Source organism: Plecotus auritus (genome assembly GCF_963455305.1).
Source record: "Plecotus auritus genome assembly, chromosome: 1".
Lineage (NCBI taxonomy): Eukaryota > Metazoa > Chordata > Mammalia > Chiroptera > Vespertilionidae > Plecotus > Plecotus auritus.
In genome coordinates, this window is record NC_137770.1 from 128,468,630 (window position 1) to 128,481,261 (window position 12,632).

Here is a 12,632-nt window from a genome sequence, read left to right on the forward strand (position 1 = left end):
ATTTCTAACTCGTAAAAGGTTTTTCCCCCCAATGTATTCTTTTCTATCAGAGAACGGTCATTTGAGCTCATTGTTGCTGGAGATATACTGCTTTTGGATATGAACACATATATAAAATAATATTTGTAAATATTACTGGATTTCAGTAAATGTATCACTGAGATTGCATAATTATTTTTGTTTTGAACATCAATGTGTCTATTTAGAATACATGCATTTTATCTGTGTTTGAAAGATATGCTTCCCACAAGAAGTTCAGCACTGAAATTTGTTTGATTTAGCATATGGAAGACAAAATTTTTACCCAGTCAACTGCAAGTTTTTAAAGCTGAACTAAGTTTTATTTTCTTCAGAAGAAATATGTAGGGTTGAATTTTGCCTTAGGCATTGTGATCTGGAATACCAGAAGTCTTGTCCACTTTAAAAACCAATGATGTTTCAGCATCATTGAATCTATTTTTAAGTTCCTCAAAAGCAGCAAGATATTGTGAGAAGGGCAATGACTTGGGAATAAGAAGGCCTGAAATCAGTTCTCTTATTAATTAACTATTTAACCAAAGATACATAGATGCCTTAACTTTCAAGGGCAATGTTTCATCCTCTGTGAAAGAAAGAGGTTGTGCTGGATGGTGTGTCAGGTTCTTGGTGCTGCGTGTATGCATGACTATCTATGGAATATCATGGGTTTTTATCTTGATTAGTGTTAGGTAGGATCCTTTTGACATATAGCCTATTAGTATTTTTCTCTCTTATGAATGAATATATTTTATTCTCATATCTCTGACAGAAAAACAAAAATTGTAATAATAGGGGGACATTAGTCAAATATCACATATAATTTGACAAAAAACAAAGTCCAAGGTAGAAGTCAAAGTTGAGAACCAATAATTATTTGAATCCGATAAAGACAAAAGCACCATGGAGCAAAAAGTAAGAGTTAGAGCAGCCTTGGGCAAACTACGGCCCGCGGGCCGGATCCGGCTGTTCTATCCGATTCTCTTGCTCTCCCCTCCGCTCCTTTACTTTGAATTTATATTAGTTCACACAAACACTCCATCCATGCTTTTATTCCGGCCCTCCGGTCCAGTTTAAGAACCCATTGTGGCCCTCGAGTCAAAAAGTTTGCCCACCCCTGAGTTAGAGTCATAAATGAAAACTTGGGTAAGGGCCTGCAAAACCAAAGGATCTGCATATGGACTCTTTGTAAGATGTTAAATTAGCAAAAGCATACTTTTCATATCATGCATTCATGCTTCCTTCAATTTCACAATCAATTACTCTGTACTTGATACTACTTTAGCTTCCAGGAATATTAAGATTAAAAACATGTTTCCTAATATTCAGAAGTTTAAAGCTCTTACAAATCAAATGTCTACAAAGTCAGCCATCAAATGTTTTATTGAATATTCATCATGTGCCAATCATTGTCTCAAGCACTTTACATACATTATCTTATTTGATATATATGATTGTATAATGTGAATGCTATTAGATATTAAAACACTGAGAATTAGAGATTAAGAAGATTCTTAATGGTTGAATTAGTTCTCAATGCCTGATTTTACTGTGCCCAAATGTAATGCTATTGCACCTTAATTATATTCTCTCCATCCTATATAATAAAAGGCTAATATGCAAATAGACTGAATGGTGGAATGACAGGTCGCTATGATGTGCACTGACCACCAGGGGGAGATGCTCAACACAGGAGCTGCCCCCTGGTGGTCAGTTGCACTCCCAGAAGCCGGGCTCATGGCTGGTGAGCACCGGTGTGGTGGCGGGAGCCTCTCCTGCCTCCAGGGCAGCACTAAGCCATCAGTCAGACATCCCCCAAGGGCTCCTGGACTGTGAGAAGGTGCAGGCGGGGCTGAGAGACACCCCCCCCCCCCCCCGCCTCCTGAGTGCATGAATTTCATGCACTGGACCTTTAGGTATATATTTGTCATTGAGAACAAAATGTGAATTAAGAAAAAGGTTAACTTTAAAATATATAATCTCATGCTAAATTATGTCTTTCAGATTTTTCTAGGTACTCATTTACACAGAATTTATCCATAAAAAACAAGTTCTACTTTTTTGGTTCTTCAATTTTTTTCTTCATTTGAGAATATTTTATATCTTTATGTGTCAATAAATACTTATAAGATCAAATCTAATGACTGTATATACTATTTTGTTAATTAATCCCTTTTCAGTAAGCATTTACATATTTATATTTTTCCAGTGTGAAAAAGTCTGAGATTACCTTTGTACTTAAATCTTCCAGAATATCCTTATTTATAATTTAATATATCCTAGATTAAGCTTTATAGATATTTTAAGAGATTTGTTGCATTTTTATCAAATTGTGCTCTAAAATATTATTTAATATTTTACTCTCCTAGCAAGTATTACTGTCCCTTTCCCCATGTCCAACACTAGATTTTATATACACATGCATATTTCTATACTTTCGATAATTTGAAAGTATTTATATTGATGGATCTTTGACAGTTGCTCAGGTTGAACATTTTTGTCCATGCTTTTTAGCCACTCAAATTTTTAAAAAATTAATTTTGTCCTTGAAGTTTATCAATTTTCTATTGGATTATTTATCTTATAAATCTTTTTTATAAGTCTATTTACATATGATATTAACCCTTTAACACTTTATATCACAACTAGAGGCCCGATGCATGAATTTGTCTGGTTGGCCTGCAGGGATCGGGCCGCAACCTGCAGTCCAACACCGCCTGCAGCTCCTACCTGCTGCTCCCACTCATCCCGGTCCTACTGCGCCTGCTGCAGGCTCACACCCAGTCAGTCCCGATTGGGAGAGTCTTGTGCTGCTGCAGCAGTGCTCGCCAGCAATAAGCCTTGCATCTGGCGCACTCCTGAGGGGAGTGGCCTGTGGGATTGGGCTAAAACCGGCTCTCTGACATCACCTGAGAGGTCCCAGATTGTGAGAGGGTGCAGGCCAAGCAGAGGAACCACACCAGTCCTCCAGGGTGTGTCTGGCCCATCTTGCTCAGTCTCGATCGACCAGACCCCAGCAGCAAGCTAACTTACTGGTTGGAGCATCTGCCCCCTGGTGGTCAGTGCATGTCATAGCAACTAGTTGAGCGGCCTTAGCAAATCATTAGCATATTAAGCTTTGATTGGTTGAACAGTCGACCAGTCACTGAACGATCAGACACTTAACATATTAGGCTTTTATTATATAGGATGCCGTCCCCCAGTTTGTCCTTTGCCTTTTAAATTTTCCATGATGTTTTTCTATATTTAAAAGAAGTTAATATTAATGTAATCAAGTCTATTTATGCTTTTCTTTTTTATTTCTGCCTTTGGCTTCAAAGAGGGGGTTTTTTTGTTTGTTTTTTTAATATGAAAGGTCTTGCTCTCAAAAATTTTTATAGAGTATGTATATATTTTGTGTAGGTACCAATAAGGCTATTAGATTTATTTTAAACATTAGTGTTTACAAAACAAGAGAGACTTCTTACATACATGGTATATTGTTAGAACTGTCATACTCCATGATTTGGAGAGCACCTTCTGGTGCCTTAACTCAAAATGAGCAGATTTGGAAGCACAAAGCATGGCTACCAACTGGCAGAACTGATTGGGCCTCTGCCCTTGTAACCTATTCCTCGCTCTCCTTCTTGTTACTGCTTTGTCATCACACCTTGCTTCCAGGTGCCCTCTATTATGAGTGGCCTTTTCTCTCTTGGGGCATGCCTGTGCTTCTCCTCACATGTCCTTCAAAGGAACTCCTGGTTTCTGATGGCTAGTATACAACCCCAGATTTGGCTCTTAAATTGCCTAAAGAATACTATCAGCAATAATAATAATGAACATTTTGAGGTGTTTTTTTTATAATAAGTTAGAGATTCCAGTAAGCATTCACTCCTTGAATAAGCTTCAGAAAGAAAAACTACTTACTCCACTCAGCTATTTTTCTCTCCTGTTCTTACCTGTTCACAATACAAATGATTTTTCATGTGTAAAATCATTGAATCTTATAACCATTAAGTGAAGTAGCTATTATTAAAAAGATTTCCAGCTGAGGAAATGGAGTCTTAGTCTTTTAAAGTTGCCCAGCTTGTAAATAAGGCACCTTCTCTTCAGATTCTTGCCCTGAACATCTTCAACCCCTTTTTTTTTTTACTTCTCCATGATGACCAAGCTCCCTGAACCATGTCTTGCCCTTTGCTGCTACCATTTCTAGGCCATGGCCTACTAATGTACTAACTACTCTAATCACCCCATCCTCACTTGAACCTAGCCTGTCTTATCATGGCTGCAGAACTAATGGTCCACTCCCTTATTTTTGTAGAATAAATTACTTATATATATAATGAGAAGAGTTTTTGTTTTACAAATAATTTTGTTATCCAGTGAATAGCATACTAAGTCTCAAAAGGTGACCACTTCATACCTATATGACAGAAATGACACATATAGCATGATTAGAATTAAGCATTCCATGTTCTAAAATTTAGCTCTACCTCTTATTTCTTGGAAGATATAAGAAATGATTTAAGCTCTGTGATTTTATTATCTTTAAAATCAAGTATATGCATAATATATGTATCAGGATAAAAGGATGAAAATCTGAGCAAATGACAGCCATAAGAATGTGAATGATACCATATTGTGATTTATAGTTACAAATTTCAAGGAACTGCAGTTGCATATATACTACTATAAATCATCATTCCACTTTTAAAAAATCTAAAAAGGTATAGACTAGTTTTTGATAGATAGGATGTAGTCATTACTAATGGCATTAGAACATAGAAAGCCGGTGAGATAAATGGTAGGTGAAAAAGAATGCAAATCTAAATTGCACATATACTATTATTATGATTACATATTTCACAGCTAAAATACTAGTATACATATAGGCACAGCTCAAAACTGAGAAAGCAACAATATATTCATTGTGCTGGGATAATGGGAGCATAGGCTTTTTTTCTCCTGTTTTCTGTATTACTATTAGTTTTGATATATTTCACAATTTAAAAGAAAAAATGGATCACATTTTTAACCTATTTTCTGTTTCTCAATATAATTTATTGTCTTATCTTGAATAAAAAGTATACTCAGTATTCACTGAAAATATTTAAGAATGTCATGTATTTAGAATCATACAGGACATGTAACCTTTTCAGATAGGCTTCTTTCACATAGTGATATCCATTTCAGGTTCCCCCATGTTTTTCATGGCTTGATAGCTCATTTCTTAGTAGTGTTGAACAATGTTCCATTGTCTGATGTCCCAAAGTTTATCCATTCACCTACTTAAGGACAACTTGGTTGCTTCCAAGTTTTGAAAATTATGAATAAAGCTGCTATAAATTTCAAAAAGAAAGAAAGAGAGAAAGAAAGAAAGAAAGAAAGAAAGAAAGAAAGAAAGAAAGAAAGAAAGAAAGAGAAAGAAAGGAAGGAAGAAAGAAAATATTTTATTTCTGGAAGTCTGGTCTTGTGACAGGCTAAAAGTTTTTTGGAGAAAGGTATGAATAACTTTTTATCTATAATCTTCCAATTTAGTAAATTATTGTTCTAATACAAAGTTAGCCTCAGTTGGTTGGGCATTGTCCTGTGCACCTGGAAGTTAATTGTTGTATTCCTGGTCAGGGCACATGCCAGGATTGCAAGCTCAATCCCTGGGGGAGGGGGGCATGCAAGAAGCAGCTGGTCAATATTAAACTTTCACTCTCACATGGATGTTTCTCTAAAAAAAAAAAATCAATAAAAAAAACAAAGTTAGAACACTTATGTAATAATATAATTATTGTACTTGCCAAGCTTTTCATGTTTTCTGCATTTATACAATTTATTACTAAGTTTGTTCCCAAGGAGTAAATGTGCCACTAAAATGATTGAGGTGACTTTAAAACTTGAAATTATATGAAAATTAACTGAGAAAAGTTATCTATTATTAGTTATTTTATTTGACTTGAATAAAACAATTTAATCAAGATTAGGTGTTTCTAAATGAAAAACAGAAAGCATTTTGCCAGAGAAGATTAATTCTAAAAAGAAGAACAAAGCTGCCATGATATAATTTTTTTAAAATATATTTTATTGATTTTTTACAGAGAGGAAGGGAGAGAGATAGAGAGCTAGAAACATCGATGAGAGAGAAACATCGATCAGCTGCCTCCTGCACACTCCCCACTGGGGATGTGCCCGCAACCAAGGTACATGCCCCTGACCGGAATCGAACCTGGGACCCTTCGGTCCACAGGCTGACACTCTATCCACTGAGCCAAACCGGTCAGGGCTGCCATGATATAATTGTTTTTTATTTATTTTATTTTGTTTTTTTTTAGAAACTAAACGTTACAATTTATTTCATCTTCATGATTACAGATATTACAGGGCAGGGTGGATAAACAATGCAAATAAAGCATATTCCTTTCTCCCCTAACCAGATACAGTATTTTGGCATTTTTCAGGTTGACTTAATTCATTGACTTAGCTTGAAAGCTGGCCACAGCAGCAAATCTTTGCAATTTAGGATCTTCCTCCATAGCATACTCCAAGGATCTTAATGACTGCACTACACTATGAACTCTGAAATGGTGTTCGCTCTAACATTCTTGAAGCTTTCACATCTTAATCTGAAATCTGACACCTCTTGTTAAGGCAGGGAACTGTTAAAAGCTTCCTAGTCCACCACTGAGCAAGCTTAACAGTTAAGTTACTATATAAAAAAATAAAACTCCCAAGCATTGATTGAAACAGTCATACTGGGATCCCTTTTCAGAGCATTAGCTCCCTGAGAGAAAAGAGGTCCTAACCAGTTGCTTCCATGAACAATGACCACAGTACAGTATCTCTAATGTCCTTTGAGGCATACTAGTAACTCAAGGGGTCAGGCAACCATGATTATCCTGACAAGTTTATCAGTCTTTAGATACAAGATATATTTAAAGCTGATCCCAGATGAAGTATTGCAACCATGATCCCAAGAAATCATTCCATTTTAGCACAGCAAGTTCCTGCAAGATGTCAGAGCAAGTGAGAAATCATCCCAAAGTAAAAAGTGGTGGTTCAAAGTGAGAGGAAAACATCTAGGAGGAAAATAAGTCCTCATTAAATTGATGGCTATCTTCACAGCCTTAATTGACAAAATCCAGAGGGCTCCAATTTCCTGATTTGAGGAGTCTATTTCCAAGATGACTGTCAAGGTCAAGAAGAGCTTTCAGGCTTGTCTCTGCCATGGCCCATGAACTCCAGTCCTTCAATGAGAATCTCCTTCTCCTTTATTGCTTTCTGAAGGCACTGCTGGTAGCGCTTGAAGAGGTCGGTGCACGGGTCCCTGGAGCTGTCCCCCTTGAGGAACTTCTCGGCAAACCAGCGATTGAAGCACTGATCATACTTGCGCTTCATGTGGGTGCCACCCTCCCCTATGCTGTTCATGGCGGCGGCAGCCTGTTTTTTAAATAAATAAGCATTTTGCTAAATTATATTCCTTAGACTTGCTCATATAATAATTTTTCCTCCTTGTTTTGCTTTAGTTGATTTTAAGATCATTTATTTTAATCTGGAGCTGAAATAAGGTGTTACATTTTTTAATGACAAGATAATAATTTTATATCTTTTTCACTACTAAGTGATATAGCAAAGACTTCGTTAAAATAGTAATGTGACAACATGTAGGATCTGTTACTAAAAAGAACAAAACAAACAAAAAACTCACCATCAGTGCCATTAGTTTTAGGAAATAGAAGAATGATCAAGAATATTTCTCCTTCCCCTCTAGTTCTATTCTCAGAGTCATCTGTCTTTTACCTGGCAAGATATAAAAGAAGAAAAAATTCTCTTGGCTTCTTGCACTGCCAATCTATAATATTTTGGGATACTAATACAATGGCAAGAGTGATTTAGAACCTGCTCCTCAATACCACCCCAGTTAGAGAAGGACAACCATCTTCCTTCACCCACTCAGCTTGCCAACCTTGATATGAGACTTATTTAGACAAACCCACTGTTGCTGTTAAATATAATTTGTGAATTGACTCTGAAAATTTCCATTATAAACTATGGGAAAAAATGCTGTCTTCTTAACAGAGTATAAAGTCAACCTCGTTTCCATGCTTTCATTAAGTGATGCCAACTTGGCCACTAGTAGGAAGCTACTCCTGGGAGAAATTTTCATTCTTAATCTTCACAGAACTGGTGGGTGATTCTTTAGTAAAAGTCCCATTAAACTGGAGAAACCAATCCCTTGGTAAGCTTTATAATACCTGTCCTCTGACCCTTCACAATGAGCCTGGCTAAGGTGTCACTGGCTGTTTTAATTTCTTTCTCACATAGGAGAGACAATTGGAGTAGGAGGGAAGACTGTACTTTATATACCTTTATAGACATTGGCTTTCAAGTTGCCCTTCTCATATAATAAGTTGCCAATTTCTTCCTAAATCTAATTCAAATAATGTTAAATAAGCCTGCTGAGGAAGCAGTTAAGTGTTTACATCATGTTATCAAATAGGTCATTATATGTGAATTTCATATTTCTCTGGGGTATTTTATATAGAAATAGCAATCAAATGGAATACAATCATATTTATTTCCAGTGCCTTCTTATGGATGTAAAACCTGGTTTCTTTTTCAAATTTCCAGTCCTCAGTGCAAAGCAGATTTGACATTTCAAAGGCAATTTTAACTGATTATTATTTACATCGTAAATTCTCAAGATTCCTTCTTTGCTCACACACGTTGCAATGAGCTGAAGCATTTGGAAAGAAATGCACCTGGCATGTATATCTGAAGCAGGTGTCAAATTTAACTAAAATATACTTTAAAAATTTCTCCATTGGTTTAAGCTAGGTTTTAATACTATTTTAACTCTTTAGTTAAGGGGAAACTAATTCTGAGTAATTACATTTGTGAGGTCAGGAGAAACTCTGCTGGGCACAGCCATGGATTCCAGTCCACCTTTGTTTTAGCTGATATATTAAGTATCATTTAGAATTGGATTAATTTTGGCCTCAGCTGCCAACCCTCACACAATCAGAGTTGCTATCCACATAAGTCTTTCCTTGAATGAGCTTCAGAAAGAAAAACTACTTATTCCACTCAGCTCTGATTAAGAGTTTTCTAGTGTATAGTGACAAATAATTGGTGTCAAGCTTTTCAGCTTAGATATAAAATGAAGGGCAAAAAAATCAACATGAGTGTCCATCTGCTTTGAAGCTGCCGTAATTATATTCAGTTTGTAATTCCCGTAAAGAACAAATTCTACTCGTCTCTTCTCTCTTCCTTCTTTGAGACATCTTTGGAAGATTACTGAGAGGCAGTATTTTAGAAAATTGAACTCATGAGGTTACCTCGAGGCCATCTGAAGACTGCTTTTGTCACTGTCACCCACCTAGAAATGCTTGGATTTGGGAGCTTTTGCAGCGCTCTCTCCCAATTGCCCCCACTCCTCAGCTATTTTTCTCTCCTTTTCTTACCTGATCACAATGCAAAACCAACACTGCTTTCTCTGTCACGGCTATTAGTTACTACCCTCCATGGATCCGCATTATTATAGGGACTGCTCCAGTTTCCTTAGCCTGTTATCCAGTGTTTCCCACTATACGAAGATTTTATTACATGAGACACTGTTTTAATACAGTTAACTTTACTAATGTTTTAAGTATGGAGTTAAAGTTTATTTTATCTGGGTTGTATATAAAACAATTTAACCAGATTAAAATAATAATAATAATAATAATACCAAATGATAGATGGCATTTAATATGTGTTAGCATCTGTTCTATATACACACACATGCCCCCACAAACACTTAATTATCAAAACCTCACTGATCTTCCTTTTTAGATAAGAAAACCGAGGCACCAGGGGCTAAATGACCTGTCCAAGGTCAAAGAGCTGGTAAGCAGGAGAGTGAGGTATAATATACACAAGCGGTGTGGCGCTGACACTATCCTTTGGCCCATTACACTGTGCTGCTCTTCACTACTTCCAAACATTCACAGTGACTTCAAGCTACCAAACCTTGAAACGATGCCCTGTTGGAAGGCGTCTTAATGGAGGGAGGAGAATGAAAGTTTCCAGCCTCCTTCCCCAGAGCCCCTCTCCACAACTTCGTTGCATCTCACACTGGAAGATTCATGCCCAGATTTCCTATTGCTCGAAACTCTATTGTGTTGCTTTTGCATTCCTGCAACACATGCACTTTGTATGTCATTATTTCAATCAGTTAGCCTTTGATATATACTAATGCTTAGTCTTTGAGAAAAGTAAAGGAAACCTTTCTCACATACTAAGAAGCTCCTTTTTTCCCTCTCTAACTGGCAGCCTTATTTTGGCTTCTCTTTTTTACCATGTTGGCAGGCATTTATCATAAATCTTTGCAGCTTTTTGTTGAGAAAGTAGTAATTTATGATCTTTGTGTCATTTTAAAGAATAGAGTTAGTTTCTTAGTGGCACCTTCACTATCCCTTTTCAGTTATAATTGCTCTATTTCACACTTTGAGTTGCTGGTGTGTCTCAGAAAGTTGGCCTTGGTCCTTCTAGGAGTGACTCAATTGCCCCCTCCTTCCCCGCAGTTTCCCCTGTGACTTATGTTGTGCACAGTAGAGCACAAGCTCCAAAAGCGAACTGAAGACACCTAGAAAATGAAGGAATAAACACACACACACACACACACACACACACACAGAGTTCACGGGAGAATTGTGAAGACTTCACCTTGAAGTAACAGTCCTCTTGAAAAGTATCCCTGTTCTTCAAAGAACAGGAACCTACTCATTCTAACGTAAGTTGAAAGGTGACCCCAGTCATTTCATGGACATCCAAGTCCTGTAAATGAGGCACAGGCTTTTCACGGAGAGGCTGAAACTGGAAAGCTAAAAAAGCGGACTCATCTCTACCTCTCAAGGATGATATTCTCTCTCTCTCTCTCTCTCTCATCTGCTATCTGACGGTTACTGTTATTTTAGTTCTGGAATGTCTGTGTCCTTTTTTTCTTCACATCAATTACAAACATTCTGAAAACAAGAGCTAAGACATATAATTCATACAATATCTACCATTAATTACACTGCATGCTTGGGACAAGCATTCATATGATTTCTTTTAAGAATTTATGCATAAATAATCCTCAAAGAAATGACTTTTCAGCAAATGAGACAATGAAATATGAAAATAATTTTAATAGAAGTTCAGATTAACATGTAAATTTCCTGAGAATGAATGTTTATGACATAATGATATTTTACCTTAGTTCTATATTTAGTTTCTTAGGAATTGTGGAATTACTGAATATTCCTGTTCTTTCCTATGTCTTAGAGTTTAATTTCTCCCTCCTTCTCTCTCTCTCTCTCTCTCTCTCTCTCTCTCTCTCTCTCTCTCTTTCACACACACACACACACACACACACACACACACACACACACACACACCACATAGAGATTTACTTTCTAAAACTATCATTAATTCCTCTAAAAGAGAAATAACTCATGGACAGGGACAACAGTATGGCGATGTGGCGGTGAGGAGGGGGATGGAGGTGGAAGAGGGTATAGGAGGGATTAATGGCGATGGAAATAAATTACATTTAATAAAAAAAATGACTATCATTAACTTCTCTAGAATTCTTTTGTAGCAAACCAGAACTATACAGAAATACTTTCGCTAGTAAAGTCCAGGTTAGAAACTTTGCTCTGTGAGCTAATAAATTTAGTATTGAAATCTTCTAGGCAAAATTGTAACTTATTTCAGTCAAATATTTCCATTTTATAAATGCTCCATATTGGTTTCAGGTAAGTATTTCCAAAGCTTACACATTGAGAATAATTGTGTGGGGCACTGCAGCTTCCTGTCCCCTCTTGGGGAACTCTGAGTTAGTATCTCATAAGTAGAAGTTGGATTTTCACAGAAATTTGTATTTTTAACTATAATGTCTATTCTGGCAGAATTTTATGTTTTTAAAAAATTACCTCAGGCAATTCTTAACATCTGGAAGTTTGGAAAACATCTGTATGAAAAAGCTATTCTACTTGTCTGCTCCCCTCATTCCTATTTACAAATATTTGGGACATAACCTACCACAATCACTTGTTTTATTGGGAACCTATCCTGTGAATTGGATTTAAAGCTGGCAAAGTGATTAGAGTTTAATAAGTTTCTTTTAATGGCAAAGACCTACAAATGCTTTAGCTGGTGAACTTTATCACTTATAAGATATTTTTAATTAGAGCAATTTGCTGACCTTAGTTAAATAGGTAGGGGTCCCACAGACTTGAATTTGGAGACTTACTCATCTATGAATTTCTGTGTTTTCTTTTCAATCTTCACCTGAGAATAATATTATTTGAGAAAGGGGGAGAGAGAAACATCTACATGAAAGAGAAACATTGTTAGAGTGCCTCCCATTCATGCCCTTATTGGCAGGGGTGGGGTGGGGCGGGGGAGGGTGGATTGAACCAAAAACCTAGGTATGTGACTTGACCAGGAATCAAACTCAACACTCCAACCAACTGAGCCACCCAGCCAAAGCAAATTTCTGTTGTTCTTGTTGGTGTTTCTGGCCTTTCAAAGTGTCTCTTTGAAATAACTTGAAATTGGGTTTCCAGGGAAAGTAATAGCTTTGAATTTCAGTAATATCATTCACTTCAAATGGAAATAAGGAA

The 12,632-nt window shown here is 36.7% G+C and overlaps 2 protein-coding genes across 4 annotated transcripts in view; one reads left to right on the forward strand and one right to left on the reverse strand.

Annotated features, from left to right (window-relative positions):
* The window catches only part of MDGA2 (MAM domain containing glycosylphosphatidylinositol anchor 2), a 1,034,824-nt gene that overhangs the window by 230,343 nt on the left and 791,849 nt on the right, over positions 1–12,632 (forward strand). The gene's annotated exons all lie outside the window — the stretch shown is intronic.
* On the reverse strand, positions 7,180–7,410 carry LOC308247278 (TP53-regulated inhibitor of apoptosis 1-like; the record flags this gene model as incomplete). The annotated part of the gene is made up of 1 exon (XM_080666169.1): positions 7,180–7,410. The coding sequence occupies one exon, from the start codon at positions 7,408–7,410 to the stop codon at positions 7,180–7,182; it is 231 nt and encodes a 76-aa protein (XP_080522295.1).